A 27,949-nucleotide genomic window follows, 5' to 3' on the forward strand; every position below is an offset into this window, starting at 1 on the left:
GGAAATCTTTCTTTATTAACGTGACGTCAAAAAACAAACGATTGCGTCATCAAAACTGTCTATACATGGTATTTCAACGATTAACTCAACCAATATTCATTTACATTGTCAACTCAAAGATTCCTTGGCAAATGTGGAAGATGTACGCTCTGCACAAAAATTATGCAATGTATTGCATTCACGGAATCTTCGAAATGTTTATCCGAATGTGGACATTGCTCTCCGTATTTTTTTGAGTATTCCGGAAGCATGTGCCAAGATAAACTTAATGCACTTGCATTACTGTCTATTGAAGCCCAACTAGTCCAAGAAATTAATTACGACGACATAATTGACGTTTTTGCACGAGCCAAAGCCAGGAAAAAGAAATTTTCAAATTGATTAATATTAGAAGAAATATGAATTATTTATCTGTCTAAAGTTTATATATATATATATATATTTATCTGTCTTGTTTATCAGTAATATTTAAAAAATTATATTTCAATAAATTAAGTTACTTTAAAATAAACAAGTGAAAAGAAACAATTGACTGAGTTAATTGTTGAAATACCATGCATAGTCAGTGTTGATTTCTTTATCACATAACACATACAAAAATATATAGACAGTGTTGATGCGCAATTGTTTGTTTTTTGACGTCACGTAAATAACAAAAGATATTCACTTTTAAATAGGCAACACACAATTCCTATATTAATACATACTATAAAATTTGCACCTAATTAACGCTCTCGTGGGTAAACAGTGATGTTTACAAAAAAATGTTTCAAACAAAAGTTTTTTATTTTTTTATAAGGAACATTTTTTACATTTAAACTTTTGATCTATCTCTAACGGTTTACAAGATGGGTCCTACGGACCCAAGACCGAATTGACCTATAATGCTCATTTACGAACTTGACCTCACTTTTTACGTCCTGAGTACGCTGTAAAAATTTCAGCTCGATATCTTTTTTCGTTTTTGAGTTATCGTGACCACAGACGGACGGCCGGACGGACGGACGGACAACCGGAAATGGACTAATTAGGTGATTTTATGAACACCTATGACAAAATTTTTTTCCTAGCATCATTATTTTTAAGCGTTACAAACTTGGGACTAAACTTAATATACTATGTATATTTCATATATGCATGGTATAAAAACTGGATCAAAATTAATGAAATTCATTCTATCAAAAAGGGCGGCGCATTGAACGGGGCCTAGGGCGGCAGCAAGCCTAAATCCGTCACTGCTTTTGGGGATGCCAACTTCCCAACTCACCAACCCCACTAAATTGAGTTAGATTATTGAAAATTTGTCTTAGAATTACGTGAACATGAAGATTTTTAATGATTTTGATTTCGATTTTTGGTGTGAAAACAATAGATGAATGAATTTATTTATAAAGAAAGCTAAAAAAACCTAAGAGCAGTGACATCTATTAATAAAAATAATAATTAAAAGCATAAATTCAGCCGTGCCGTGTGGATGACGTGCCACAGTGTGTAGAAGTTGGTTGGGGGATGAAACTTCCACGTACATTTGTGTTGGAGCGCTGTGTACATCTAAAATATTGCAAACGCTCTGCACTGGACTGGACTGAATGTGTATTTTAGTAAATGACTTTTATACATAGCGAACTCAGTTTTTTTTTTGGTTCAAATTTTGTGTGATTCGATTTAAATTATTCTAGTGTGTAATTAAAAATGAAAAATATATTTTTATTTGCGTTATTAATTCTACCAACTGTTATTTTAACGGTTGATAATGGTAAGTTATTTTTCATTATCTGGCTTCTGGCTTTTCGATTTTCGATAATTTTGCTGAGCATTTATTTTTACTGATAAATATTTTTTAGAACGTTGAATCTTTATTCAAGTTCAGTTTTATTATTTATAGAAAATAATTTTGAAGAAACTTTTTCGATATTAGCTAAAATAAGATCTCATTTATAATTAATTATTGTAATATACCGACCCAATTTTGATTTTGAACTCGATTCCAACATATGGTTTTACATTGATTTGGTTTCTATTTATAAATTTTTCACGTAGTAAAGCTATTATTAAGCAGAACAAATTTCCTATGTCTGTGTACAGATTGAAAGTTAATGTTAAATTTTCATCAAAGATTTACGGTGCCAGTCAGTTTGAGAATTAAGTAAAATTACATTTTAATAAACGGTAAAGATATTCGGGCACTTTCGTGTATCTGACGTTAACGCTCATCTTAGGTCTTAGAACATTAGGCAAAAAACCAAATTAAAGCAAGTAGATTACGAATCCGTTGTTGGAGCTGATGAAAAATGAATGCTTTTTCCTATGGTAGCGTTCATTCCATGGTCCACGGGTTTACCATGCCTTTAATGGGGTCGAGTCAGCACGGGTCTGCGATTTTTGGCCGATTTTGGTTAAGCCTGTGATTACGTTCATTCACTCATCATCAGAAAAATCCGAGAAAAGCTAAAAAACTTAGATAATATTCTCTACACGCTAATCATCTACTCCAGGGAGGGCTACCATCCAGCTACGAGGGAGGGCGAATCGCCAAAAACCTGTTGGGTGAAGGAAACTCGCTCGGTAACAGAGCCGAGGAGATCTTGAAACTAAACAGAGCTGATATTAGAGTCATCGTAAAGTTACTCACAGGGCATGATAACCTGAACAAGTTCCAACATCAGATTGGAAAAAGACAAACTCCCGCGTGTGACAGATGCGGAGAAAATTCAGAAGAAACATCGATCCACTTTCTCTCTTACTGCCCGGCGCTCATACAGCAGCGAAGGAAATGGTTTGGTCCGGCTATAGTCGAACCAGAAGAAATTAGGAAACTCAGCGCAAGGCAAAACCTGGGTTTCAGTACATCAGTTGGCTATAATAGCCACTAAAAAGTGTAGCGGGGATAGAGTACAAGGGTCTATTTAGCTAGGTGCTCTGAACCATTGCTTCGAGGCGCGATGCTCGAGCATGGCCCGCTAACCTCCATACCATACCAATCATCTACTCCAAATAGTCTTAACGTGACACTCACGCTAAACATACGACAGTGTTCTAATAACTTCACTCTCTATTAAAAGCTAAATGAATTGGGACTCTTAAAAATTAAAACCTCGATATTTTCTTGGAAGTATGTCAGGCATTTTCGACAGAAAGTTTGTTAGGATACTTTTCCTAGTTAGAGCACCATTCTTATAATGGGATAAGTTCTCGTTCTAAAAACTTATGATAATAATTTTGAAAGTCAAAAAATTGAAATGGAATAGCGAACTTTGATTTATTTAAAATGGTAATTTTTTTCTTTTTTAGGATATAAATACGTAGCCAGAGCCGAAGATGAATTGGACGAGGATTTAGTTGCTGTTGAAGGGGAAAATGATGAGATGACCGTAACCGAAGATACAGAAGAGGAGGATGGAAAAACAACGGCTTCACCGGACGCAGAAACGACAATTTTATTCGTTAAACCTATTGCTATTGCTGGATCTCAATTAGGTAAGTAAATTCATCAACTGTAGTGCCTAAAGTCTGAATAAACAGGGGGAAACGTTAAAAGAGACAAATTTATACTAGTAGGTTGCTATAAAAAGGCACCCGGCACCCACGGAAAAGACAAATTTTTATGAGAAGAGCCTCATATAAGGAGACAAAAAATAAAGTAAAAAGGGGGAAAAGGTCCGCACACAAGGAAATGATATGGATTAATTCGACACTGTAATTAAAATGTCTCGAAGTACCATCTCTTTTTCTCTCTGGGAGGGTGGGGGATTGCCTAAGCATAATGAAAATCAGACGGCGCCTTATTTTTTTTAGTCTTCGTAAATTACTTTTGCGTGGCGTACGTCAGTCGATTTAGATGAATAGAAGGACTGACACAGGATAAATTTCTAACAGCAATTTTTCTTCGGAAATCGTTTTCTTTTTTTCTTTTGGCCTGTCCTCGGTGCCATGGCCGATGCGGAGCTCTTAGGCTGTTACCTAATCCGCTTAGTGGTTAATTCGTCACTGCCTCTTTCACAATCCCTATGGAAAATAGAATTTGGTTTGGTAGAATGCCTTTAAATGCTTTCTCCCATTATAATTTTGTTAAAAAGGTCTTTATTTTCCCAATTTGATCATAATTTGGAATTTGATTTTTCAGAACTTCCCGCTGGACGTTTAGTGGAGTTTTTAGTTGGATTTACAAACAAAGGCAACCAAGATTTCGTTTTAGAAACCTTGGACGCATCTTTCCGTTATCCAATGGACTACAATTTCTACATACAAAATTTCTCAGCAATTGCATACAATCGACTTGTGAAACCTGGACATGAAGCAAGTTTATCGTATAGTTTCTTACCATCAGAAGCTTTTGCTGGACGTCCATTTGGTTTGAATATCAATTTAAATTATCGTGATGCAGCTGGTGCTTCGTTCCAAGAAGCTGTATACAATGAAACCGTACAAATTATTGAAATCGAAGAAGGTTTAGATGGTGAAACATTCTTCTTGTACGTATTTTTGGCTGCTGGTGTTGTACTGTTATTGGTTGTTGGTCAACAATTTTTGGGTTCATATGGTCGTAAACGGACTACACGTAAACCTGTTGTTGAAACTGGTACCAAAAATCCAAATAATGTCGATTATGATTGGTTGCCAAAACAAACATTGCAAACTTTAAGTAAGTTTATTTTATATACTTTTTCGAACTTTTATGGCCGGCTTTAAACTGTTGGCAGCCTTGGGTACTTTTTCGTTGTGGGTCCATATGGATAGAAATTTTACAATAAGGGGTTAAAACTGTTCAATACTGGAAGGGGGAGGGTATATTTAGCACATTTCAAACATTGACCAGATATAATCGATTTAACTAACATCTGCACAATCTGGAAAATACACCGGATTGGTCACTATAAAAATTTATGTGCTTTCGAAAAGTCTTTGAAAATGAATTTCTTTTTTTTTTTCAGATAAAATCGATAGCAGTTCAAAATCACCAAAAGCTGGGAAAAATTCCAAGTCACCCAAAGCAGGTAAACAACAAAAAGCTGTCGCAAACAACAAACATGAATCACAAAGTCCAAAACAGCGTAAAAATCGAGCTCGAGCAGAATAAACTTAACAAAAAAAGAACATAATCGTTTGTTTTTTTTTTTACTTGCGCGTATCACGTGTCGTTATTTATCGATGATTTACAAAGACTGTAGGATAAGAAATTATTGTCCAATCCTATCTCCAAATCATTTTTCATCACATCAATACCCATTTCTCCCCCCACTCCTGTTTTTCATTTCATTTCAGGCTCTTTGAGTGTGATAAATATTAATTTTTTTTGTGGGTGTGTTTTTGAATTATTCATTAAAACAATTTTGTTCCTTTCCCATCCCCTCTTATATAAAAATTTCTTTATTTACGAAGGAAATAAATCCTTTGGCTTCCCGTTCAATATTAAAACCCAAGTCTAGTAAAACTATAAAAGAACTGGTGGGGAATTCCTTAATTTGGTAAGGAGTTCGCATTAAAGTAGTTTTTAAGGTTAAAAAATAAATTTATTTAATAAAACTTATTTGTACAGTAAAGTTCATAAAATAATAAACCAACTGTTGTGATTTTCTTCTTTTTTTTTATTGAAATTAAAAACACAAGAAAAAAAAACGTATTTATTGATTTCATAATATTTGTAAGTTTTGTTATTTAACCTACAATCTCCCCGATTATTCCGTGTCCTAATATCATTTTAAAATTGATGAGTATTCAGCGAGGAAGATTTTCAAATACTAACAACAACAACAATAGGCGCTACAGCCCGAAGTGGGCCTTCGCCTCCTCCACAATGCGCCTCCAGACGTTGCGGTCCTGGGTCTTGGTTCCCCATCCAGTGACTCGCATTGTCCTCAAATCATCCAGCACCTGGTCCATCCATCTGAGCCTTGGTCTTCCTCTCTTCCTGGTAGCATAGATCTTGGCGTTAAGTATCTTCTTCGACATCCTGGCGTCTTCCATTCTCTGGACGTGCCCAAACCAACGGAATCTTTGATATTTGATGAACTTAACAATATATTCACCGTCCAGGATTTCTAATATCTCGCTGTTGTTCCGGATACGCCATTCTGTCTCATTGATTTGTACCGCTCCATAGATTCTTCTGATTATTTTCCGTTAGAACCTTCTTATCTTCTCCTGATCTTCTACCGTGAGTGTCCAGTTTTCACTCCCATAGGTTATTACTGGTCGAACCAAAGTCTTGTATATTTTTAACTTTATCCTTCTGGTAATCAGCTTGCTTTTCAAGAGCTTCACATTTGCAAATACTAAGCCATTCCAAATTGAGCCAGATGATCACGCCGGCTGTGAATTCATAAATCTTTCTATTTCCCCATAGTCACATCTTCCGCATCAGGCCTCAAATGGAAATTTGGTATAGAGCTTTTCCATTTGTCTTGACAAGTTTAATTTAGTGGTACAATTTTCTGCTATCAATAACAGAACACCCTGTATAATCTATAGACTTATATGTCCATCCATACAATTATATTAATAAAACCTGAAATAAAACTCATGAACGAAGCGAATATGAAGATTGATTAAATTGAAATGATTAAAACATTTTTTGTTTGAATTTTTTTATTATTTATTTTTACAAATTTTCCACATTATTCGATCCATAATTAAGTTTTTTTTTCAAAATGTTTCAGTCATAATTTGAGTAGAGATTGATTTTTTGTTTGTTTCCGATTTCTATAAATAATTCGCTGGATTATTATGCATTATTTTTGTTTGTTTAACAAACGTTATTAATTATTATTACAAAAATACCAACAAGGCTCATTCCATAATTTTATTTTAACAAAATTTAGAAAAGATGTGTCCAATTATTTGAAAGTTTTCATTTTTGAGAACACCTTTTTCGAAAACTTTCCAATTCATTGGGAAATCGATTCATTTTTTTTGTTTTTTGAATTGTTAGCACCCATTAAATATTTAATTTACAATTAAAAAAAAAACTATGTTTAAAAGTACACTGAAAGGTATCGTAAATGAGGACAAAAATATTGTATGAAACTTCAGAAAAAGGCAATTTCTTTCCTTTAAAAATAGAATTCTTTCAGAGGCTCTCCTAAGCTAATTATACGTTTTTGACTGGTATTACTTTGAAAATTTCGCAATTTTACTTGGCCACTAAAGCAACTTTTGAACAGTTTTTGAGAACAATATTGGAAAATTTCTGTTTTCTTCAAAAACATGTTCAATAACTTCTAGTTTCCTAAAATATCGTCGAATCATTTGCTCGAAACTCATTAATTCGATTTCGATTTTAAATTTCATTAAACATCCGGGATTAGTTAAAATTGAATTTCTGTTTATTGTAAAAACAAGTTCAATAACTCCTAGTTCTAAAGGTATCGTCGAATTTTTGAATAATACTGGCCTTTTTTAAAGCTCCCGTGCATGTTTTTAAAATAAGTAAAAAATCATTTCTGAGAAATCGTTGAAGAAATTCTGTTTTTTTTTTTAATCGATTTTCTTAATCGTAAATTAAAGAATTAATCACATAATTTGTTGTTTTTTTTTTTTTTTGACAATGGAAAAAAAGCCTTGAGTTGTTTTTATTTTTTTGGTGTAGGTTTTTTTTAATTATTTGATGCGTTTTTTATTTGATTTTCTTTAATTAATTTCAAAAAAGTCTATCACACAACTTAAACAAAATTCCGTTATTAATTTCTGGGCGGTGCCAATGAACCACTTGATCCTGGGGCTACAGACATTTCACCACCTTGACCACCACTTTCTCGTTGAGGACTCTATAAAAACACAGAAAAAAATGACAATTTCTAAGTTCCCTTTTCATGTAGATGAAATATCATTGTTTTAAGATTGTTATAAAGAAAATGCTATTTAATTACAAACTTTTCAAAAATTGAAAGTCGATTATTCCTATAACAGGAAAGTTTTGCCAAAATGTAAAGTTATTCCTGTTCTTGGTTTTCATGAAAAACAATGTTAAAGCTACAAATAGGGAATATTCATGAAATTTAAATTGGATTCAAATATTTTTCTTCCGTAACTTTAATGACTGAACATTTCAACTAAATCATTATTTTTTAGTAATTAATATATTTTTAATTACTTAAAATTAATTAATAAAAGTATAAATTCAGTGATGGCATTTAAAAATTTCTAAAACGGAAATTCAAATTTTTATACGGACGTGACATCAAAGTACGGGCTTGTCAAATTTGTTGACATACTGTATGATATTAATTATTTACATTTTATATGGTATTTCATTAAATTATATTATTCTACGGCTTTTTTGTAAATTATACATTGAAATTGTCACCAATTGACAGATCACGTACTTATACATCATCAACAGAGAGCACCAAAAAACTGCGTTTAAATATCTCAAATTTATAATGTACTTTAAGTATTTTTTTTACACTTAAATACACCATTTATATTTTTTACTTTGTTATAACGGTGTAAACAATGAATTAAAAATATATAAAAAATACATGAATACTCCCTATTGTCCAGCGAAGAGAGTGAGTAACTGCTAGTTTATAAGAATAATAAAAATGAATGAGTTTTACCTTGACATGTATTTGGTTTTTAAGCATTGCAGCTCGAAGCATCAACATTCTAGTACGTCGAATATACTCCTCACCCATATTTAACGCTTTCTCGAACGTAGTCGAACGTTGATCAACATCTTTCGCAAATAAAATTTTATTATGTGAATCAATACGCGCTTGTATCTGTCCATCCAGAATTAATTGCATTAATTCATCCTCCAAAGCTATCACCGTACAATTAAACGATCCAGCCATTTTACGCATATCCGCTGACGAATACGGACTAAAATATTGTATTAACGCACGATTACGTATTTGCGTATATAACGTATTAATATGCGGTGCAATATACATATCCAGCAATAAATTATCCTTAATATCATCCAGAAGTTTTAAACAGGATGCATATTTCGATTCATAAAATTTAAAAATAATATCTCGAAGTTGTGGCTCTAATTCCAAAAATAATTTAAACGAACAACTAAAAATCACTTGCTTTTGTAATTCTAAACGATCGAATGTTGCTAACGCACACAGACCACCATACATGGCAACATTATTCGCGGATAATAGCTCCGGAAAATCACAATGATCTAAATTCGCGGCTAAAAAATGTTTTGCAGCACTTTTATATTTTTTCGTTGCTAATTCTGCTAAACCTGCCGCACATTTTAATCGTGTTAAAATCGTTTGATTTGCATCTTTACTATGCGCTTCCGTAAAATCCGGTGTTGCTTCTGCTTTCGATACGTAACTAAGTACGTGCGACCAATTTTGTAAATACACCGAAACTTTAATAACATTTAAACACATATTAACGACATGTTTACCACTCGTACAATAATCACGGGCACGTGAATAACACTTTAACGCATTCGATAAATCACCACAATCTAAGTAATGATCACCTAAATCATCATGACCACGTCGAATTGATTCTTTGATCGAATTTGACTTGTAATTCTTTAAATCGGTGTCTAATTTTTCTAATTTCAAAGCAGCTTTCTTCGATTTCGATTCAATCCACATGGTATCCAACGTAGGCATATCTTGTGATGTTGGTTGGGACGCAATATCTGGTAAACTATGTGGTCCTAGCATATCTGTTAGTTTTTTATGTAATTGCTGGTATAAATTAACATTATATGTGGTCATGACATAATTTATAGCCATTTTTAAACTTTCTAAACGTAAATATGGACAATGATCGGCGATATAAATTAATCGGTACAATTTTGCCAAACCTATGTAACTATTTGCATACACTTCTAAATCCAATGTTGGATTTTCCACAATATATGCTTCTTCTTCGGTATTATCATTATCTTCTGGTGGTGCATCCACTTGCATTGGTTCGACAGCATTCTGGAAATTTGTATACATTTTTTTTTTAAAATTATTAGAAAAACTAATATCTGTCAAGAAAGACGTGACTTGACATTTAGAGTAAACACAACCTAGAAATAGTATAACTAGAAAACGAATTACATATTTAAAAGTTTTTGTATGTAATTTAGTAAATTTGAACCGGAAAATTATTTTTTCCGAAAGAAAATTTGTATTAAATATGAATATTTATACCTGAAATAGTAGAGCCTGCATGGGAAGCGGCATTTTGACTGTGAATTTAGTCACTATTCAATTTCAAATTAAGTCAATAGGCGGTTTATTTTAAAAATTAATTGTTTATGAAAATAATTCTATAATTTTTTATTTTTAAATATAAGGAATTTTGGAGAAAATTAATAAAACTAAAATTTTGAAGAAAAACAGAAACAAATTTTTTTTCAATTTTGAATGTTTTCGACATGCTGAGTGATCTTAATAGTAAAGAAATTTACCATCTTAATTTCTCCACCAAACACGTGTGGCGGTAGTTGATACTTATTTAACATTAAAAATTTCATTTTAAAATATATACATAGATAATAAAATAAAAAATATTTCTATCACCATAGAAATTAAAATTATTAAATAAATAAATTTACTTTATATAAAAAATATTGTAAAAAAATGTTTGAAAATATTGATTTAAATAAATCATAAAACTTTATTGCTGTAAATTTTTTTTCGCCATCTCTTATTATATTTCAGAAATAAAATTATATAAAAATTTTGAATTAAAAAAAAAAAAACACCAAGCAAAACTAACGCTACTAACGATTGGTGCACGAATTATTTCACAGTAAGAAGTTTTCGTACAGAGAGGGATATCTATACCATGAAGGTTATAAGAAGGAGAACGATCGCTATAGAAAATATTGTCCCCGAAATATGGATAAAATAAATGAGGCGCTGCGACCGCTAAGTAGTATCAATAAAAGCGGGCTGTTGTGCGCTAATTTGAAATGATATATCAATTTGTACATTATGCAACTAACTTCATCTACTTGTACTCATAAACAGCTTATTTCGCAGATACTACTTCTTGATGACAGCGCGGCTGGTGGTTGAAAAATGAACTACAAATTCTACAAATTTTCAGGGACAGACGCGCTAATGCTTTAACACGTAGCGATCGTTCTCCTTCTTTATAACCTTCATGATCTATACAATATAACTAAATCTTTTATCTATGTCATGGAGGTTATAAAGAAGGAGAACGATCGCTACGCGCTAAAGCATTAGCACGTCTGTCTCTGAAAATTTGTATAATTTTTAGTTCATTTTTCAGCCACCAGCCGCGTTGTCGTCGGTAAGGGGGCGTCCATAAATTACGTGAGATGATTAAGGGGGGGAGGGGGTCGAGTCAAATATCATCTAATCTCACATTGGGGAGAGGGGGGGTCTCGACAAATATCACGCAATTTTTTTTTCTGATTGAAACAAAAAAATATTATACTATTTTGTTGAATTTAATCCAAATTGTATGTACATGTTTAAAATTTAATCTTAAGCGTTAACGTAATATGATCACGATTATTCACTAATTCGTTCGGAAACTATAACTCTCAGCAATATTGATTGGAAGTCTTAACTAGTCGTAAATAAAAGCACAAACCAAATTGTTTTTTTCTTTTTACAATAAACAATCTAACGCGTTTACGTAATAAACCCACATTCTGAAAAATCTCACGTGAGATTGGGGGACGGGGGAGGGGGTTGACTAAAACCTCACGACATCTCACCAAGGGGAGAGGGAGGGACAGAAAATTTAAAAAAACACCTCACGTAATTTATGGACGCCCCTTAAGTAGTATCTGCGAAGTTAGCTGTTTATGAGTACAAGTAGATGAAGTTAGTACCATTAAAATTTATAAAGTAGTATAGATAAATTTATAAAGTAGTATAGATAAATTTATAAAGTAGAATAGATAATTTATAAATTATTCCTTAGTAAATAATAATAATAATTAATAATAATTTTATTATTTGCTTTTTTTTTTCCTTTGAATGATATTATATACACGAATATTAAACGTTGATAGATCATTTGAAATTAGTGCACAACAGCCCGATTTTAATGAGACAACTTAGCGATCCCAGCGCCTCACTTATTTTGTCCATATTTTGGGGACAATATTTTCTATAGCGATCGTTCTCCTTTTTTATAACCTCCATGATCTATGTCAAAAACCATAATCTGTGGTCTTTACAGTTGGACACACTGGTAGTAAATCTAAAATTTGAAAACCTAGTTACATTTTTTTTTTCTATTATATAACATTTGACGTAGTGTCATTTTTAAGTTGGCACTAAGTTCTTCATTCTCATATGAAGAATTCGATCAGATTGAATAAAATTTGAGTAGTTTTCCAATAATTTTCCAATACAAATGATGGCCTGCAAAGCCTCGAGCGCACCTTTTTTGCGTAATATCGTTGTAAGTAATTGATATTTTAATTTTCCAAATTCGATTCAGACTGTACAATACAGATGGACGACTTTTCGATGTTACATAAACCTTGGACTTACTTTATATTTTCCTAGGTACGTAGCTATTCAGCACAAGCTGCTCCGGCTTTATCATGCTCCAAATTGGAACAAACAACTCTTCCAAACAAAATAGTTGTTGCATCGGTAGCAAGTAGTTCACCTTTAGCCCGTGTATCAGTTCTCTTCAAGTAAGTTTCAATTTCGTAATCTACTTCATAATCAGAGAATTTTAGCTAAAAAAGTGTGTTTTTAAAGGGCTGGTTCACGATATGAAAGCCCCGAAGAAGCTGGTTTAGCTCATGCATTACGTATTGCCGCTGGTTTAACCACAGCAGGAGCTAGTAAACTTGCAATCACACGTACTTTACAAAAATTGGGTGCAAATTTAACAGCTACATCTGATCGTGAAAGTATCACGTACACATTGGAAGGTACACGTGATGCTGTTGAACATTCATTAAATATTTTACGTGAAGTTGCCACTCAACAAGTGTTCAAACCCTGGGAAATTCATGATAATCTAAGTCGAATTCAATATGAAATTACAGGTTTAGCTAATCCAGTAAGTTCACAAAATGATAATCGAGAAAATAAAGCTTTTAATACAGGGATCGACTCCTCGTCAGTAGATTTTTATGGCAGCTGGTGGAAAATGCTTGTCGGAGTGTGATCAACAAAATCACCACTTAATGGGCGTAAATCGAAAAAGCACAAGTTCACATTAATATAATTTTGTTGGGTCACTCAGACAAACATTTTTCACCGGGTCCCATAAAAATTTACTGGTGTGGAGGTTTTTCCTGGGTCAAATGCCTTATTTTCTCGACTAAAACTAATGAACCTAGTTTAGAGGATGATATTCATTTGTTTATGATGGGTAGGTTCGAGCTATTGATATCTTGCACAAAGCAGCTTTTCGACAAGGTTTAGGCAATTCTTTGTTCTGCTCAAAGAGTCGTATCAGCAAAATTAATGGAGAATCGTTGTGTGAATACGTTTCAAAAACATTCACTGCACCACGTGCCGCAGTTGCTGGTGTTGGAATGGACCTAAACAGTCTCGTAGCGTTCGCAAATGATTTACAAATCGAGTCATCGGAAGGACCTGCAGCCGCATCAAAATACTACGGTGGAGAATTAAGGTAAACTAATGATAAAATCTAAAAATAATGATTGATAACACATCTAGGCATAAATATGGAACTACAACATTTCATTTCATGTCTAAATCTTTTGTATTTTTTTTTGTAAAGTTTACCACCAAAAAGTTACATTTTAACCTAGTAGAGGCTCGCTTCGCTCGCCTGACAAATGTTCTCAGTAGGAGACTTAAGATAAATTTTATATTTCAGAAAAGAATCAGGCGGTCAATTAGCTCATGTAGCGATTGCTGGACAAGGTGCTTCATTAAAAGACACAAAAGCAGCCCTCGCCGCAGCTGTTTTACAACAAGCACTCGGGGCTGGTCCCTCAATAAAATGGGGCTCGTCTGCTGGTAACCTAGTAAAGGCTGTTACTTCAGCCGCTGGTAAAACACCAGTAGCTGTGACAGCATTAAATGCTGAATACAGTGACAATGGTTTGATTGGAGCCCTTGTCTCATGTCCTGCTGAAGCCGCTGATGGTATTGTACGTGCTGCTGTCTCAGCACTAAAATCGATTAATGTCTCTGATGCTGATATTCAACGTGGTAAAGCTCTATTGAAAGCGAATGTTTTGGATCAAGCTGAGAGTGGTCGTACTTTAGTCGAAGAAATTGGACAACAAGCTTTATTACTTGGTAAAGTTACATCCGCTAAAGAATTGGCACAAGCAATTGATTCAGTTTCACAGAACGATGTATTAAACGTAAGTTCGATTGTTAATTAACGGTGATTGTGATTCGAGCAAATATTATAGCGATCGAGTAAGTATTTTGGATGAGCTTGCCAGAAATGGCACGATGCTGCCGGACACAAGCATCAATAAATATCCGGGAGTTCCATTTGCGAACCGCAAGTTACTCCTGAAAGAGGATATTCTGAAAAAGGCCAATCTTAGATGGAGGGAAGAACGTACTTATGGTACTACAAGACAGATATGGTCTGAGTACAATCGCACGCGTTCCGAAGTTGTCATATCACTTCCAAGGCCCTCTGTTCGCAAAGTTGAATATTCATGAAATTTAAATTTGATTCAAATATTTTTCTTCCGTAACTTTAATGACTGGACATTTCAACTAAACCATTATTTTAGTAATTAATATCTTTTTAATTACTTAAAATTAATTAATAAAAGTACAAACTCAGTGAGGACATTTAAAAATTTCTAAAACGGAAATTAAAATTTTTATACGGACGTGACATCAAAGTACGGGCTTGTCAAATTTATTGACAATATCTGGATGACCGAGCTTTGCTCGGTGTTTTTTTACTTAAAAAGACAAATTTCATAAGAACCGTTTAAAACTCCACATAACTACCAATTTGAATCCCTTGGTACACCAATAGATGTCAGCAACAGTCCTATTTTACATTGTATGTAAGAACCGTTTAAAACTCCACATAACTACCAATTTGAATCCCTTGGTACACCAATAGATGTCAGCAACATTGTATGTTTCTGTTTTTCATGAAAAGACGGATAAAACGACATTTCTGATAAATGAAACCTTGTTAGATCGACTTATCGCCCCAAAAAACCCCTACATACTCATTTTCATGAAAATCGTTGGAGCCATTTCCAAGATCATTGATATATATATAAGAATATATACAAGAATTGCTCGTTTAAATATATAAGATAAGATACTGTAGGATATTAATTACTTACATTTTATATGGTATTTAATTAAATTATATTATTTTTTATTTTGTTATAACGGTGTAAACAATGAATTCAAAATATAAAAAAAATACATTAATATTCCCTATTTCAAAAATAATATTGCACCTTTTTTTAAAAAAAATGTTTGCTCGAATTAGAACTTACTTAAATTTTTAATTGAAATTGATTTATTTTTGTGTGTATGTAATAATAGGTTGCCAGCAAACTAAAAAGTGGAAAATTGTCAGTGGGCGCAGTCGGAAATTTAACAAAAGTACCATACGCTGACGAATGTTAATAAAATAAAACAAAAACACTTGTGTTTAGTGTTTATAGTAAAAGAATTCAGAAATAAATGTAAAAAATAAATAAAATGTTATTGTAATTTAATAATTAATTAATTTATGAAAATGCAATCAATTTTCATCAACGATTTAATAATTTATGAAGCAAAACTCAAATTGTTAAAAAAAAAAAACTTTTATTGGCATAAATATTGTTGAATTGAAATGAAAACATCAGCAAATTTTAAACTGTACAATTTTATTTAAAAATAAAAAGAAAATATAATAAATCGGAATCATGTTTGTGTGCATTTGAAAATCATTGAAGCTGAAAATGGAATTAAGAACCTGATTGAATGAATGATGAAAATGGATTTAAGAACCCTACTCCGCAAAAAGTGGCGCACTTAGAAAAATTTTTAATTTTATCGAAATTTAAAACAGGTATATCTCGGAGAAAATGATTGAATCTGAATGAAATATATTTGATACGATTGCTTGCTTGCACTTCCTAGTTTTTGATTCAATATCTCAAACATTTTTATCTGAAAGGCTGGGAAAATTTATTAATTAATTTGATATGCATTTTAAAAGCGTGCACAGGGTGCATAAGTATTTATACAAGAAATTGAGTATGTGTAATTGAAAGCTTGTTAATTTTTCTTTTAAATGCGCTTACATTGATCTTATATTCGATCTTTATACGAGTTATTAAAATCATAATGACACCATAAAATTAATTACACATTTTGTTGGTAACATTTAATTTAAGGGGTTATATCTAGTTAGCTTTTCTTTTTTTTCATTTCCAAAATGAGAAATATCCACGAAGATAAATGCATTAAAAAAAATAGAAGCAGTACCATACAAAAGCCATACCATATAAAAATTTTGAAATCGGACAACGGGAACTTAGAATTAAAGAAATGTCCTATATCTTTTGATATTTATGTAAAATAAATGGTCTTCCCAAAATAAATACATAAAAAACTGTCTTTTTTTGCGCTCGCAAATGGATATAAACCCTAAAATAATTTCTTTTTGAATTAGCTAAAACTAAAATAGTGCATCGATATTGTTTTCTGTATAGTTTTCTATGTACGGCAAGCGACAGGCCCAGATTTAGAACTTGGCGTCCGCAGGCACTGAAGTCGATAGAAAATTAACAAAATCTCAGTGATGATAAATCAGATGTTTCGGAAATCATCGTATATATTAGAAGAGCAAAATTTAATAAAACGGTCAACAGTCTCAAGATCAAAAAACAATAAATTTCAACAAATTTCTAAACAGCTTGAACAACTAACTGGTCAGTAGAAATTATTTTGTTGGTTCAAATTTATGTGGAAAGATTCTCAATGGGGGGTTGACTCCCCAAACTCCTCGTTCGCACGAGCTTGTTCTAAGTACTAACTGTAACATTGAATTTTATCAAATAGCACGATTAAGTTTAGATTACCTAAATCTTTCACGTAGTTTTTGATAACAAAATTTACGGTTTAAGTTTGAAATGTCAATAATTTGTTAAGTAATAAATTATTATCTTTTAGTAATATTTTTTCGCACCTATTCATACCTTGCTGTAGTGAGCATGAGCTACTTACCTAATAATTGCAAAACGAAACAAGTTCATATTGATTACAAGGACTTCTGATAAAATTCAAAAGAACTATTTTAATAAATTATGGAATTAAATATTAATATGTTTCCATTTATTTGAAATATGCTATTTATAGTCTTCGCCTCTATGTACATACTTTATGTGAAGCTAATGAAGGTATTTGACCCTGAAAATTGTAATTAAGATTTTATACTGGTTTTTACGATTTAAAGATATTGATTTGTGTATGTTTTTTAAAAAAAAAACCAAAGCAGAAGAATGTATTTTTATATTAAGATAGTTCTCCGTTTTCACTACGGCTGTCTATTTTATGAACTTCAATATAATTGGCTTTTGCCTGATGTCAATTTCAATGTATGTTTCGTTAAAATTTTAAAATGTGCGAGAATAAATGTCAAGATCTTAGGACATATAAAGCGAGGTTGAGTTAGTAAATGAGCAACATAGGTCAATTAGGCCTTGGGTCCGTAAGACCCATCTTGTAAACCGTTAGAGATAGAACAAAAGTTTAAGGGAAAAAAATGTTTCTTATAAAAAAATAAATAACTTTCGTTTGAAACATTTTTTCGTAAACATCACTGTTTACCAGTGAGAGCGCAAATTATATAGCATGTATTATATGAGATTATCAGTTATGTGTGTGGCTATATAAGAGTGGCTATCTCTCTTTTCTTACATGACGTAAAAAAATCAAACGATTGCGTGATCAATACTGTCTATACATAGTATTTCAACAATTAACTCAGTCAACTGTTGTTTTCACTTGTTGGAATATAAATCTTGTTCAACAGTAATTTTTACTTAAAAGATGCAAAAATTGGATTTCTGTAACGATTGGATGAATAGTTTCTAAGATATCGCTCAAAATCGTACGTGAAAGACGATATCCTGGGAGCAGTTTCAGAATATCTCAAAAAATTAAATACTTATCTGTATAGAGGTTGGATGATTATTTCAAGTAAAATTTTTATTATATATATACAGTCAAAATCAGTTATAACGATATTGTAGATACTATAATATGGTCGTTATATCCGATAGTCATTACAAGCGGTAGGTATGTATCTCATGCGAAGGTAATCATCCGCAGAGAAATATTACTAGGAGCTAATTAGCTGACTGTTTCACAAAAAGTCATTCCTTTTCCAGGAATAGTGAATGCCGGAAGAGTTGGGCACCCCCAATTCGACTCTTTGACATTCAAGCTAGTCCTTTAACGATAGGGTTTTCATTTATATTCATCGGAGAAGAATGATTTTATTGAGATTCACCCAAATAAGCCCCTAATAATATAATAATTCCTGGTAGATATTCGCGAAAGCTGTTCCTTACAAAAAAATCAACAAATGTAATACTCCGGGGCTATAACTCAGTGCGTTCTGCAATCAAGACCTCTTAATTTAATTGTATATTTTAAATAAAATTTATTAATATACAATTTCATTTCGAGTATCGAGGTATTTATTTCAATAACTATATCTCAACTCAAATTCAACAAAAAATCATAAAATTACTAGTGTTTAAAATAGTAAATGTTGGTCGTTATAGACGACTGATTGTAATGATTATCGGTCGCTATAACCGATATGTCGTTATATTTGATAAGCTATATGTTTACAAAATGTATTAATGTTTGGATTCAGTTAGGATCTAGCCAATTTGTCCTTAAAAATGATGTCGTTATAACTGATTTGGACTGTAGATGCATTAAGTGTTAAAATACTTCAATGCTGTTAAATGAACTGATAAACACAAAATGAAAGATTATAAGAGTAATAAAAAAATTTATATTTAAATATACACACATCACACAAAAAAATGGTGATTGATTGCTTATTGTATTGCAATCAAACAGTGAAAGTATTTTTAATCAAGTCTAAGCGTGTGCATTCCATTTTGAATTCAATGTTATTTTAAATTTGACCGCCAAATTTGTGTAAATTAAACTCAAAAAATCAGCTGCTTTGAATGTCATAATAATTCGAATGTGTTCGTTCATTCGATAAATATGCAAAACAATTTTTTTTAAATAAATGATTTCGTGGAAATACTTTTTGAATCGAAAACAAAAAACTATGTACATTTTAAAGTTTTAACATTTGTGCAGTTTTAAAAATTAGTTTTAATTTATTTGATTTTTTTTTAAAGTTTTTATTTGTTTGTGTGTTCGATTTCGAAAAAGTTAAGTACAAAAATGATTGAAAAATACGGTCCTATCACTCAAGCTTTTTTGGGTACTTTATTCACTTGGGGCTTAACAGCTGCTGGTGCTGCTTTAGTTGTCGTTATTCGAGGACATCAGGTAAGTTTTTATGGCTAATAGGTATTACGATTTTTGAGACAATATGGAAATTGTAACGCTTTAAATTTCTGTATGAAATATTTCTCAAACGCTTAAAAATTATTAGCGATTGTTGCACCTAACAGGAAATTTAAAAATAAAAGAAAATTGTTTCGAATAAGGCCTTTATTTTCATAATATCAAAAGGTTTATTCGACGCGATTATTTGTGCGCTTATTTCTTTTTTTTTTTTCTTGCATTGTTACAGAAATCGTAATTTTCCCAAATTTCAAGATGATATTTTCTATATGAAAGACTTTTTTTTTTTGTTTTTAGCGTAAATTATTAGATTCTAGTTTAGGCTTTGCTGCGGGTGTAATGATCGCAGCATCTTATTGGTCTTTGCTTGCACCAGCTATAGAAATGGCCGAAGAATCAAAATTATACGGGGAAAAAGGACAATATGCATTTCTTCCAGTGGGTTGCGGGTTTTTGCTTGGTGCGTTCTTTGTCTTCGGCACAGATTTATTGATCACATATTTAGGGGTCCAATCGCCGTTTGGGACATTTGGTACGTTCGAAACTCTATGTTTTCGATCCAATGAAATATAGAACCCATAATTTTGTGATTAGGTGCTATCATTTTTCAGTTCAACGAAAAGAAAAAGAAGACCCACCACGATTACTCCGTACAGCCGCGAATGTACAACTTGCAACTATCGATTCACTGGCAATCGATGGATTTTCCGTGAATCATCGACGGCGGACGACGAATCGTTTAAGTCGTGGACAAATGTTAGAACGATCACAAGTGTACGACCAAGTGGAATCTGATGAGGAATCAACGAAAAATAGTCAATGGAAGCGGATTTTATTATTGGTGGTAGCAATTACAGTTCATAATATTCCTGAAGGCCTTGCTGTGGGAGTGGCTTTCGGAGCTATTGGTAGCACCAAGTCAGCGACGATAGAAAGTGCAAGGTTAGACCATTTAAATATTTTACTATTTTATTTTTTTTTTAAATGAAACGCACGTGGTAATTTTTAATTTTAAAATTAGTTACATTCTTTTAGTTGCTAGATGGCAGTACAAGCTAAAAAGCTAGGAAGCTAACTTTTACTTTGAGAGGTGGCTCCATCTAGTAGCCCCGCAATTGAAAATATACACTAAAATCAATATAGATGGCGTTAGTGTTGTTACAAAAATGTACAAAGTGTCCCCACATTTTTGCAAATAAAAGAATTGCTTTCCGAAATATAATCTAAAATCACTTCATTACAGAGTATTAATTAATTAAGTTTTTAATTGCGCCTGTCATTAATGAAATGTTAGTTTTTGATGCCCCATCTTTTTTAACTATGATCCGGGCAGTTCATTTTGTGACATTTTACCCTACAAGCGTATTTAATTAAAAATTATATTTTAATTAAGATAATTATTTATAGTAGGCACTTACTTTTACTTAGTGAGAAATAATGCGCCTAAATGTCAATTTTCATGTACTCAAAAACTCTTAAAACTCTAGATAGAACTCTTAGAACAAAACTTTTTTCAATTTGTAAAACTTGTTAAGAGGAAGCTCTAGAACAAATCAATAAAATTTTTTTTGCTATCGATAAAACACGTTATTTTGATTGGTACTAAATTATTATGGATTAATTGTGTGATTTTAATACTTATTCGAGTTACATTCCATAGAGATAATATCATAGAGCTGCAAAGTCGCCGCCCAAACAGTTGATCGCAATCGTGAGAGACAGATAAAATGTGCGTCTCTACAACTCTCACTGCGGTCAAGATGTCACTTATTGTGTTTCCTATGTCTGTACAGCTCTGAGTTGGGGTCATTCTGTGTATGTCATTATTGTTTCCTGCATGTGTGTATTGTATGCTTCCCTATAGATGTCAGTTATATCTGTGAAAGTAAATAGTTGATAATTCTAAATCTAGATGGCAGTGTTTCATTGCTTTTGAAAAAGAGAGACCTCACAATAATTATAAGTAGACTACACATGGAATGGAACATGGAACAGATTTAGAGAGGAGAGTGTAAAAATCATTGTAGGAGGTCTGAATGAATGAAACATACCGGGTGGGCTGTGAGCTGTGGGCTCCCTCTGCACTATGTATGTATGAGGTACGGGGGTATTGAAGAGGCACATTGGAATCCGAGTCAAAGCCTGGGGCGCCGGACATTCCTCTGCCAGTCTAAGATGTCTGACCTCAACGAATTCATTCCATCTCACTCAGTCAAGTCAACATTTTGAATGTATATTGTATGTATGTATTCGTATGTGATAACAATCCATTCTTAGCTTAGTTTAGCTTAACTTGTGTAGCCTCTCTGCAACTTAAAAGACTTGCACGATTCTTACTTTTCTTTCATTATTATTATTCTTAGGATGCTGTACCGTGTAGAACCAGCACTCTCATTCTCCAATTATCTAATTCGTCCCAAAATTAACGCTGCAAGTAATTTTGAAAGAAAACACCTTAGGATTATTAGCAAATCGAATAAAATTTTCGAGACTTTGTTTTCACATGTAAATTCTTTTCGTAATTTTCGTTGTTTATACATAAATGTTTCTTAATTTTTCATTGATACAGTTTTCAATTTTTTTTACCCAACGTGCAGATAGTAATGGACTTTTTGAAGTAAAAAATTTAGACAGACAAGGACAAATATATATGCTGACGTAGAAAATAGTTTGATATATTGTCCAGAAATGTCTGATGTTTAAACAATCGAAAACAACTTCCTAATAAATCAAGTTAAATACTGAACCCTGTATGTTAGTTGTTTATGTTAGTTTCAGACTTGTTCGTTTTTAAAAATATTTTCTCTTTGTGAGAGCACGTAACTAACTAAACAGAGCTACTTCTTCGGAGGGCAAACAGAGCAAAGAGTAATTTTTTGCACTTGTTCCAATCAACATTAAGGGTACACAAAATTTTGTCTTCTCTAAAATATCGAAAGGAACTAAAAAATTTATCGTTCCAAGATTAAAAAATTACTATTATTGACGAAATTACAGCTTATCAAAAATCACTAGAAATATTTACAAATGTAAAGTGAGTGGTTAATTTTGTCGTTGAGTTTGTTTTTGTATCCAAAAAAATCCCCTTAAAAAAAGTTTCCCCTAGATTTACCAACAAGCCGTCTAAAATCCACTAAATTTAGGGGAAAATCTCCCAACCTGGTAACACTGAAGCTTTTTCCAGATACATGTGAAGGCATTTTTCGGAATTCTCTTAGGTTTGCTGAGCATGCGTATTAAGCGTCTCTCAAAATAGTGCCACACTTTCTTGTAACATTTTGTAAATATTACTCCAGACAAATCACAAATCAATAAAATAATATTTTTTGATTGATTTATTAAAAAAAAAAAATTTTTTTTTGGTGTTCGATTCTTGGAAATGCTCTCTTATTAGAAGTGAGAAATGATTTTTTATTTTTGTTGTGCAAAAGAAAAAAAATGGTCATTAATTATCATCTAAAAATAGTTTGGTGTGAATTTGAAGGTATATAAAAAAAATAATAATAAAAATCCTTCTAAGAATTGTTTAATCTAAAATGTTTCCTTAAATCCAAAAGGTTATTTTTTTTATTTCTTACAAAGATTTATGACAACTTATTTAGCTCCCTTCTCTTGCCTGTTTTCCTCGTCCACGCGATATCTTCCTCATTCTTTCATCAAATTCCATCATTTACCCCTCGTTTTAAAGCTTAACGTGCTAGCTAACAACGAAACATAGACTCGCTATCTAAAATGTACCACTATGTAAAATGTACCACTTATAAAAAAACAGACTTAATTTTTTTCATTATGTAATTTGTATATCATATCTGTTATAAAATTGCCTATAAATAAAAGGAAACAAACTTACAATTGATATTTCTATCACTGACCTAGCGTGTTTTTAGCCACAGAGAAGTTTGAGTCGAGCTAGTTATCGTCACTTCAAAACGATAAAAAATTAATAAATTGCTTCATTCGTAAGTTCGACTATCTTTCTGAACAGCACACGAGTAAAGCCCCGCGATATATTTAGTTTTAGTATCACGTATTCGTATAATGTAAATGTTAATAATATTAAAAAAAAATATATTTATACCGGTAATGAATTGTATCCTGTACGTACCCAAAGTACTGAAGGGGAGACCACAGATAAATAAATGTTTTATCAGTTCTGTTCTATTTGGTTCAAGTGTTGACTGCTATTAATCTGTACATGTATGAGTATGACCTATGTATGACGTATTACAGTTACAGAATGTCAATTCAATTGGACAAGTTCCTCCTTTCTAATTTCTGTTTGATTTTTTTATAAGAAAACTAGCAGTTATCCGCCTCGCAAAACTACCTCGTTACAGCTTTCATTTCCCGCATGGATTTTCATTTTTTGGTACGGAAATTTTTTGAAAATGAAACACAGCCCATATACTTGCTGATTATATAATACTACAGTGATATCCACCTGCTTTGCTAGGTTTAAAAGCAAAGATTGATAAAGATTGGTCTCGCTTATCAACTTTCTATAACACTCGAAATAATGGTAAGGATTGTTTTACACAGGTAAAATATTTGTATGGTTTTCTACTTTTTAAATGTATAATAGTTGTAATTATTCATTGAGTATATCAGAAAAGATGGCCGTGAAATTTTATATTGACTGTTTTTACAGAAATCTGTAATTTATGGTAATGTCAAATGACTACTTTTACAGAAATCTGTAAGTTATGGTAATGTCAAATGACTACTTTTACAGAAATCTGTAATTTATGGTAATGTCAAATGACTACTTTTACAGAAATCTGTAATTTATGGTAATGTCAAATGACTACTTTTACAGAAATCTGTAATTTATGGAAATGTTTTTTTTTTTATTTTATTAATATATCTTTATAAATTATATCTCATGTGTTATTTTGAAGTATGAACCATATTGCTGTATACAGTTTCATTAAAAACCATTCGCTAGTTTTAGCGTGAAAGCGTAATAAACAAACAAACAAACAAACATGTTTACTTTCGCATTTATAATATATAGAGATTCTATTAGTAAACGAATTTTTAAAATTGGTTAAGTGGTGAACTCAAAAAAGACTGTATGACCAATTGTATGGTCTTAAGTGTTCAATGTTTTGGTTGTTCTTCTGGTCAGTGGCCAGTACATTCCAAAGCATATCCATTAGAAGGAATGTGGTCATTAAACAACTAGGTATACTCAAACTATAGACCAATGCATTTCAGTACAATCCAGCCAGTATTATTTGCTGATTTGCTGATATTTATACAGTCAACTCACAGTTTGTACAGCACAGAGCTCAGTAAATACTTATTTTGATCGATAAAAACAGAATTGTTTTGTAATTCGATATTATAAAATAATTTCATGCTAAATAATTGAAAGGAATGATGTTTTTAAAACTTGTTGATAGTCAAACAAAACCCAATCGACTCTCACAAACTTATATGAAGGTTTGATTGATTGATGGTTTTATTTTTAGGCAAATAAAATTCCTTTCAATTACCGATATGCAATCAATAAAAAATAAGTATATAATAATTAAGGGGTTGTATCCAGTTGTCAGCACAAACGGAAGGATATACATATAGGAAATTTCTTTAACTTTAAGATCCCGTTGTCAAAATTTGATATGGTACTGCTCCTGTAGGAGATCTATTGGAGTACCTCCAAAAAATTTGTGTCTGGACGATGAGCACCACATCTCTGGTTTAGATTATCCAAAACGAAAAAATCTAGAAAATTTCTTTACTCGATAGATGAATACAGATATTCATCAAAAGACAAAATGGCGGCTTCAAAAAAAAAAAAAAAAACAAAATTTAAAATTTTCAAAAATTTTCCAACTTTAAAGTTGTCTAAAATATAGAAATAATTTGCAGAAATCTTATTCCTTCGATTAATACCTGGGGAAAATATATTTCTCGGATCACTTTGAAATTTTTAAGGAATCTACCTTAATATATGTATACTCTGTGTCACAAAAAATGCACGGATTACATATAGTGCTACATGTAACCCGTGCATTTTTTGTGACACAAAGTGTACATTACGGAAATGGAAAAAAAATAGATTCTTTAAAAATTCTAACTGGATATAACCCCTTAAAGCCTTAACCCTAGTAGCTCAGTTGGTAATGCCATAACCAATTTCGTTCGCGATATGTAAGGGTGCATGCAAAACATGAAAGGACAAATAATTCTTTCAATAAATTGCATCTTATGGGGGAAGGGGGAAGGAATATAATCCTAAATGAAGGAGCTCAGTTTCTCACTATTCTTTTTTTAAATTTTTCACTCCATATATTTGCACCGTGCGTGAGTTCTATTGGAGGCGTTTCCTTGGTAACGATACACTAATTATAGAATTGTATGGATGCATATATAATTTTATGTATTGCATTTATGACTTACATTGAAAATTTAATATTATTGTCTCACTAATTTAAATAAATAATTATGATAATTTAGGTACATTTGAAAAATAATGTTGTTTGTGCAATTTGATTTCTTATTTTCACAATTTTTAATGCATTAAGTTTAATTAATAAGTGTTTTTCAATAATTTTAAACAGCCTACTATATATTGCCAAAATTTTTCACTAGAAGCGCTGGCATCGATTTTATTGTCCCTACCATGACTACGCTGCACACAACGAATACTGACTTGCAAATCAAATATATGTATTTGATTATTTTTGTTGAATTGGTGAGAAATATTTGAGTTAATTTTTTTTTTAAAAGAATGTTTGCTTGGAATTTTAACTTTCTACTTCTAAAAAAATGAATCAATGACTATGAATCTAATTGTACGTATATTTGTTGATTTGATTATGAATCTATTTATAGACGATCTTTTTTTTAATAAATAAATAATTATAAAATGATCTCTAAAAAATATTTTTTAATATTTGTTTTTGTGCAATGCGATTTGTACCACAAAATTAAAAAAAAAAAAACAGTCAGCGCAGTTAGACCTAAATTCAAAGAGAAAGGATGAAATTATTTATCATTAAGAGAACAGTATAAGGTCGATCTTCACCCATCTGATAATCAGATGAGACATATTTTTTATGAATCTTTTTTGATTTTTAAACAGTATCGGAATCGGAGTATGAAATCGCTCATGTTCGATACAGTGCATTCCTACAAAGAAGATGTTCATAAAATATATGACACCCAAAATTTTGTCCACGGTATTTGTAAATTACTAATCCTTTAAATGTTAGTTTGTTCGCTCACAAAAATTACAAAAGTAAATGTCCGTTTTGTTTACACATCGCAGTGTCACATTTAGATTCTAAACTACTGAACCAATTTTGATGAAATTCTTACAACTTCAAATCAAATTAAACATTTTATTTAGGTTCTTTTCTTGATTCAAGCTTCTATCTATTTTCAAATGTTTAGGAAAGCAAACCCGAATAATCTTTTTCAAACCAAAAAAAAGGAGGTTCTCAATTCGACTGTATTTTTTTTTTATATTTGTTACCTCAGAATTTTTGACTGGGCGAACCGATTTTAATGATTCTTTATCTATTTGAAAGCTGGTGCTTCCCGTGTGGTCCCATTTCATTTTGGTTTAGTTCTGACAGCGGCATCCATGAGAAAACCATAAAGTCTTAAATTCGCATCCATTATGCACGACAAGAGGATATATAACTCAATATCACGTCAACCGATTTCGATGATTCTTTATCTATTTGAAAGCTGGTGCTTCCCGTGTAGTCCCATTTCATTTTGGTCTAGTTCTGACAACGGCATCCATGAGAAAATCATAAAAGTCTTAAATTTGCATTCATTATGCACGACAAGAGGACGAATAACTCAATATCACGTCAACCGATTTCGATGATTCTTTTTTAGTAAAAAATTAGTTAGTGTACTTCAGATTCACTAAAAATCACAAAATAAAAAAAACTTTGAACAAAAAGAAAACCGACTTCAAAAGAAAATCTTTTCCAAAACAAATTAATACGCACTCAAAAGTAAAAAAATAACGATAATATAATGGAGTTAAAATTATTGTTATTTTTGGAGTCGGTGTCAACCAAGCTAATGTAGCAAACTGTTCTGTCAGAGTTGTTTCCTTGGCTGACATCGACTCCAAAAATAACAATAATTTTAACTACATATTATTATCGTTATTTTTTTACTTTTTATTGCGTATTAATTTGTTTTGAAGTCGGTTTTCTTTTTGTTAAAAGTTTTTTTTATATTAAATCATAAGTCTATTTAGGGGATGGGCATGCCCATCATGCACATATGGATAGATCCGCAACTGAAACAGTAAATAGAGCCATATCTTTGACTGGTATTAAAAGCTCGAAGCAACCTTCTCGCACATGTTCTTCTCTTGGCCTATTAATTTTCATCAAACATTTAATATACAGATTATGAATGAATTCTGTGTGTTTTATTAGTTTAGTGATGACAGTGTGTCATGACATATAGTAATTTAGTCATATGTTTGTCATGTCATATGCCTTTTGTCCTATATATTTTATTGTAAATAA

At 31.8% G+C, this 27,949-nt stretch overlaps 4 protein-coding genes across 6 annotated transcripts in view; 3 read left to right on the forward strand and 1 right to left on the reverse strand.

The window, feature by feature from the left end:
• The first annotated feature begins 1,500 nt into the window (after positions 1–1,500).
• On the forward strand, positions 1,501–5,557 carry LOC123299171 (translocon-associated protein subunit alpha). The gene is made up of 4 exons (XM_044881444.1): positions 1,501–1,756; positions 3,292–3,477; positions 4,124–4,642; positions 4,932–5,557. The coding sequence occupies exons 1-4, from the start codon at positions 1,693–1,695 to the stop codon at positions 5,075–5,077; spliced, it is 915 nt and encodes a 304-aa protein (XP_044737379.1). The 5' UTR covers positions 1,501–1,692; the 3' UTR covers positions 5,078–5,557.
• Positions 5,558–7,582: 2,025 nt separating this feature from the next.
• Positions 7,583–10,249, reverse strand: LOC123297360 (COP9 signalosome complex subunit 1b). The gene is made up of 3 exons (XM_044878991.1): positions 10,119–10,249; positions 8,556–9,902; positions 7,583–7,763 (listed from the first exon to the last, which is right to left on the reverse strand). The coding sequence occupies exons 1-3, from the start codon at positions 10,149–10,151 to the stop codon at positions 7,677–7,679; spliced, it is 1,467 nt and encodes a 488-aa protein (XP_044734926.1). The 5' UTR covers positions 10,152–10,249; the 3' UTR covers positions 7,583–7,676.
• Positions 10,250–12,208: 1,959 nt separating this feature from the next.
• LOC123297362 (cytochrome b-c1 complex subunit 2, mitochondrial) lies at positions 12,209–15,587 on the forward strand. Its single transcript, XM_044878993.1, has 6 exons — positions 12,209–12,360; positions 12,468–12,601; positions 12,669–12,975; positions 13,295–13,554; positions 13,765–14,260; positions 15,432–15,587. Exons 1-6 carry the CDS (start codon positions 12,313–12,315, stop codon positions 15,513–15,515), a joined length of 1,329 nt encoding a protein of 442 aa, XP_044734928.1. The 5' UTR covers positions 12,209–12,312; the 3' UTR covers positions 15,516–15,587.
• A 3,695-nt stretch (positions 15,588–19,282) lies between these two features.
• Positions 19,283–27,949, forward strand: part of LOC123297801 (zinc transporter ZIP11) — a 91,631-nt gene continuing 82,964 nt past the window's right edge. Inside the window, exons 1-3 of one of the 3 annotated variants that reach the window (XM_044879589.1) lie at positions 19,283–19,424; positions 19,740–19,974; positions 20,054–20,384. In XM_044879589.1, the coding sequence (XP_044735524.1) occupies positions 19,317–19,424; positions 19,740–19,974; positions 20,054–20,384 (674 nt within the window). In that variant the 5' untranslated portion in view covers positions 19,283–19,316. Of the gene's footprint in view, positions 19,425–19,739; positions 19,975–20,015; positions 20,385–27,949 lie in introns of all 3 variants that reach the window. The other 2 variants (XM_044879590.1, XM_044879588.1) reach the window with 2 other exon arrangements.

The sequence above is a fragment of the Chrysoperla carnea genome, chromosome 4 (assembly GCF_905475395.1).
Source record: "Chrysoperla carnea chromosome 4, inChrCarn1.1, whole genome shotgun sequence".
NCBI classification, from domain to species: Eukaryota; Metazoa; Arthropoda; class Insecta; order Neuroptera; family Chrysopidae; genus Chrysoperla; species Chrysoperla carnea.